At 38.8% G+C, this 5,686-nt stretch overlaps 1 protein-coding gene across 1 annotated transcript in view; it reads right to left on the reverse strand.

Annotated features, from left to right (window-relative positions):
* The window catches only part of LOC101296233 (putative acyl-activating enzyme 19-like), a 10,894-nt gene extending 7,036 nt beyond the window's left edge, over nt 1–3,858 (reverse strand). The window contains exons 1-3 of the mRNA XM_004307107.1: nt 2,983–3,858; nt 1,876–2,079; nt 306–1,025 (exon numbers count right to left, since the gene is read on the reverse strand). Of these exons, the coding sequence (XP_004307155.1) occupies nt 306–1,025; nt 1,876–2,079; nt 2,983–3,855 (1,797 nt within the window). The 5' untranslated portion in view covers nt 3,856–3,858. The remainder of the gene's footprint in view (nt 1–305; nt 1,026–1,875; nt 2,080–2,982) is intronic.
* Between the last annotated feature and the right edge of the window lie 1,828 nt (nt 3,859–5,686).

The raw sequence follows: 5,686 nt of genomic DNA on the forward strand, positions 1-5,686 counted from the left end.
AGNGAGAGAGAGAGAGAGTTTAGCAAAATGTCTACTTTCCTATCACAACTAGTATTGTTGCCTTTAGATACCAGAAACAATAATGATCCGTAACTTTGGACCAAAATGCCTGGGCCATAATGCTTACAACATCCTCTATATGACATCAATAAGAATGAATATCCTAATTGCATGCCATATCAGTTGGACTGCATATAATGAATGGTAAAATAAAATAAGGCAAATCCAAGCAAACATACATGTGACTTGACAAATAATCGGACCCAATAAAAGGTTTATCATACTAAGAGGGCTAAAGGGAAAACCTTTTTAATTACTTGCAGTAAATTGCTTCTCCCAGTTTGATCAAATTCATATTGGATATGTTTTGCTCGAAATACTGAATCTGCTAACAAAGTGTAATCAACTTTCCCACTAGTAGATACAGGAAATGATTTCATTATAACAATGCGGCCAGGAATCATTGCCAGTGGAAGTTTGTCAACCATCCAACTTTTGATGGAAGATCTGAATGTTTCATCAGATTGTCCCTCCTTTAATATTATAAATGCTACAAGTTGCATTAGTTCCCCTTGACCATGATGAAAAACAACAGCAGCATCAGTTACATCTGGATGTCCCACCAATATATGTTCAATTTCCTCTAAAGCAATACGCTGCCCATTGTGCTTAATAGTGCGGTCCTTTCTTCCCAAAAAAACCAAGTCACCACTATGCAGTTGTTTGGCAAAATCACCAGTTTGAAAATATGATCGACTTTCATGTCCATTTACAGAACTGTCACAAAGAGAACTAGGAGGTAATTTGACAGTGTCCAGAGGAGTAAATGTAGAATCAGAATAGTATCCAGAAGAATTGCAGAGACCAGCAACAAAAATTTCTCCTTCATCAAGTACATCATCATCACTAACAATCACAACATCACAACCAGCTATAGGTATACCAATTGGAACACTTGTTAGTGTCTCTGTCTCCAAAATCATTGGCAACCTCTTGCAGTCAAAATATGTGCAATCACCTGACACCTTGAATTTAACGATTGTCATGTCAGCAACTGACAAATTGACCACAGCATTAAAATGCCACAGAAATAGTTCAGATTTCAGTAACCACTTTAACTGTATTGATATGAAATGTACAATAGCATCTTTCTCAGTGATATGCTACGACAGGCTTTACATTACTCATAATACATTAGAATATATCAAAGCCTTTATAAAATATTAATGCGATTCTGTACAGATAAGAGCCTTCACAACCAGCAACATAGGAGTTGATATCAACAAGCAAAATGATTATAAATTTTCGATAGTGAATAAGTCTGACCGATACATAGAAGCACATCAATTCCACTACTAGTTTGTGGTCATAATTGGCTGAGTGTACCAACAAGAAGTTAGTGGGAAGTGGAAACTGTCAGCCCATACTTTGTTTTGGACCTCACAGTATCTACCCAGCTTTTTTCTTCTACTTTTTTTTTTTTTTTAAGAAACAATATCTAGCCAGATATTTGCTAAAGTTTCCGGTGTCCTAAAGATTGTAGGCTCTAGCAGGAGGCACCATTTCGGAGCCCGGGTTGCAAAGTAGGTTTGGGGAAATTCCGGGTATCAAAACAAAAAACAATATGTACATTTGTGTGTTTTAGGGGACAGAATCAAATACACTCTTCCTACTCCAATAGCATATTAAGATTAGCATTATAATTAAACACAAGGGAGTAGATAAATCAGTAAAAAGAAAAAAGGAAAATTAGTTCAATAGGACTGCATGTCACTTTCATACGCATCCAACCAGAATATGACTTGGTCACACTGTTGGACATCTAATCTAATAAAAAGAAATGAGTTAAATCCAAAGGAAGTGCTAAATTTTTACCTCTGTACTCCCATACAAATTCAAAATAGAGGTCCTTGGTAATCTCTTTGACAGCATATCCCACAAGGATAAAGGCAAAACCTCTCCGCTAAGCACTAACAAATTCAGTGAACTTAGAAGCTGCTGATAGTCTCGACCTTGCAAAGCTGGAAGGATTACTCTCATCAGTGAGGGAACAGCAGTAAGTCTACTGATAGAATAAGCCTACAAGAAAACTCCCAGCTGAAAAAATAAATAGCTAAATAGAACTGAAAAAATTGTGCCATGTACTAAGAAAACATTTCAGCATAATTTCATATAGTCTAAGACTCTTAAGGTTTGCATAATCAAATTGGGCATAATCAGAAATGTAAGAGCTATTTCCCTAGGCAATTGATAGAATTTTTAAAGTAAAAGGTAAACTTAGTTTTGTGAGCATTAATCACATTCTTAGAGAATAGGTCCAGTATATTAGTTCCACGTGAGCAATACGATGAATGCTATTAAGGATTGTAGCAAGGATACTACTAGAGTGAGACCCAGTACAGGAACTACAAGCAAAGTTCAAAATAAAACATGTTTGTGTCAAATGAGATACTTTTGGTTCTGCAATTTGAAATAATGAAATTAGAACATTGCACTATATATACCCTTCATTGCACATCCTTTTATTGTTCTTGAGTATAGAATAGTAAAACACAAAAATGAGCCAAAAGTCTGTTACATGAATCTCAATGATCAGCAAATGGAACCAACCCCCCCCCCCCCCCCCCCCCCCAACTAGAAACCTAATATGGCTTGAATTTCATGGTTGAAAAGGATGCAAGCCATGAATTTCAAAGGCACAGTTACTTCCGGACATTTACAGTTTCTTTTTCCCGAATCAACGTAATCAACAATTTCAACCACATCCTAGGCCTACTAAAAATCCAGGAAATGTCTTTCCCATAATCCCTCCAAACCAAGAGAGTAAAATTTCACATGTCAATACCATATCAATAATGAATTAGTCAATGATATCCAGTTACCTTAATGAAATGTAGTATTTTGACACTGTTCTAGTCCTAGTTCAAGATTATAATCCAAGTTCAGAAAGCTAAACACACAACAAAGAGAGGGTCAATATACCTGTAGAAAATCGAGAATGGAGAACACATTCTGTTTAAGCTGATTGAAAGGAGGTATGACCAAAGTACAACCAGTAAGAATAGCACTGAGAAACTCTTGCAAATGATCAACAAAGCTCACTGCAGTCTTGAACAACAAGACCTCCTCTCCTTTCAATGGATACAACTCTTCCATCCACCGAAACCGATTCCACAGACCTTGTTCAGTTCCACACACACCTTTAGGCTTCCCCGTCGAGCCCGAAGTGTACATCACATAACAGAACAGCCTCTCTTTCTCTTTCTCTTTCTCATACTCTCCTCCATCAGTCACTGTCACAGACTCTCCACCGCCCATGGAAAACCACAGAAACCTCCGATTGGAAGTCTTCTCTAGCCAACTGGACTCCAACTCGTACCCAAACGGCGTCGTGGAGGTGATAATCAGGTCGACATCGGCGGAAGCAACGACGGAGAGCAGCCGCTGTTTTGGCCAGGACGGATCCAGAGGAAGAAAAGCCTCGCCGCACCGCAAAACCGAGAGCGCCGAGACTATGTACTCCACCGACGGCGCCATATATACGCCGAAAATTCTCGGCCGGAGCTCTGACGAAGGCGAATCAAGCTTAAAGTGACGGAGCTGCGAGGTGAGGGAATCGACGGCGGAGATTAAATCCGAGTACTTGAAGGACCGGTCGCCGCCGTAGACGGCTTGGACGGAAGAAGAAGCATCGGCGGCGACGGAGGTGCGGGTGCGGCGGGACTCGGCGGCGGCGTGTATGACTGCGATTTTGTTAGGGTTTTGGGAGGCTATTGTGGAGAAGCGGTGGGATATGCAGCGTTGGATGGGTGTGGTGTTTTTGTGTTGCACTGAACTATCAGCATGGCTCGTCATCTCTCTCTCACTCAATAGTCACTACCTGCTCTCAGTTTTGAAGTAGGAGAAGCTTCTCTTCTCTATATTTGAAGCGTTTAACAACGGGAGGGGACAACTCGTGCACGGCACGTGACATACTCCAGAGTTTTCTGGCCCGGTGAAAACAAAGTTTTACTGTGTGCGCAAAATTTTGGGACTTTACGGTGTGTTTGGGTGAATCATTTTCAATTTTCGTAGAAAATCTCTATTAATAAAGCCAGAGAAGTAGGGAGTGTCTTGTGTGCACGGCCGTGGATGTGCACGCCCATGTGTAGTGCACGTGATGGAAAGAAGATGTTGAATATGAGGAAGGTGTTAGTCAAGTGGCGTTAACCACTGGAATAAAAAAACAAAAAAAACGCAGTAAAACAATGATTTACCGTGACTAATCTAAAAAGAAAGAAAATAGCATAACCGTTCGCCGTTCGCATTCAAGCCGACCACTACTCCTCCTCTTGCTTACTAGGTCTATTACTTAAGCGATCGATCGACATCGAGGTCCTCTTGGCTGTCAACATTCAACATTCTGAACAACCCAAAATCGTAAAAAGGTTTGAAACCCCGGGCCCGGCGTTAGATTTAATCCGAAATTGGGGATAAATATATTTTTTCGAATTGGCAGCCGATTGAAGGATTCATCTTGTTGGTAACTGCCATCTCGTTGGTGAAGGTAACGATCAATGATAAGTTTGTATATATTGGTTGAATTAAAGCTTTGTTGTGTTAATCTATCCTTTTTTTGCGAGTTGAGAATGTTGGAGTATTATGCTGCAATAGTAATGATTAGTATATAGATTGGCATGTTCATCTCAATTCCCTTGAATTTTATTCAGCTTAACATCGTGAGATATGAGTATATTGAATGTGAAGTAAGGATATTGTTTTAAGAGTATTCTGAATATTTGCATCAATGTTTTTAGTCAATTCCATTTTCGGGTATGTCAGTGTCTCTCGATTTCCAAGATAATGCGTTCTGCATATAACATGCGTTGCACCTCTCAAACTCTTCTTGTGGCATCCTGTTTACCATCATCCCTAGCAGGAATACTTCAAACCTATACATTTATGAAACTCAAAGTTTAGATGTTCAGATTAGAATGTAGGTATGTAGTCTCTTAATAGTGAGTTAGTGAATTACTTCTACTGCCATAGGCGGACGCATGTTTTGCCTAGTGAGGGCAATTGCCCCCACTTAATGTCATGGATATTGCTCTTTGAAAAAGAAAAATCTCTTCTTCCATTCTTCAGTTACCCTGCTAAACATATAACATTTAACTGAAGCTGAGACCAGAATGAGGACAAGTTCCTGATCTACCAAACAGGTGTCTTGTGCCATGATAAACAGTTGTTATATTTTTTGCTTAACATACCGGAAGTACTTGGAACTTCACAAGCTAAGAAAAATGTATTACAAGAAAGAGTCATTTTACTGTAGACTAGTGATAAATAAGATAAGATGTTTATGGTTAAGTGTTTTAGACCAGTGATATGCATTACTAGAAATGGTCATTTTACTTTAGACCTCTACCGGTCTTGTATCTCAAAGTTAATTTTGGATGCATACCTGGGTTCTGTCTCTAGTTTGATGTTTTTTTTTTTGTGGGTACAAAACTTACTCTCTGAATTGTTCAACTTTCGACTCTTTTATTTTTCTTTTTATCTAAAAAACAAACAAGGAAAAACTTATTATTATTCTCTGCACCAGTTCCATGTTGCTTCATGGAATGCAGATTTCATTGTTAAAATCAAATAGACATCTTTTTATCAGATAGCAAAGAAATATAAACCCTGAGAATATTCATTTTTTAAA

The sequence above is a fragment of the Fragaria vesca genome, linkage group LG7 (assembly GCF_000184155.1).
Source record: "Fragaria vesca subsp. vesca linkage group LG7, FraVesHawaii_1.0, whole genome shotgun sequence".
Taxonomy (NCBI): domain Eukaryota; kingdom Viridiplantae; phylum Streptophyta; class Magnoliopsida; order Rosales; family Rosaceae; genus Fragaria; species Fragaria vesca.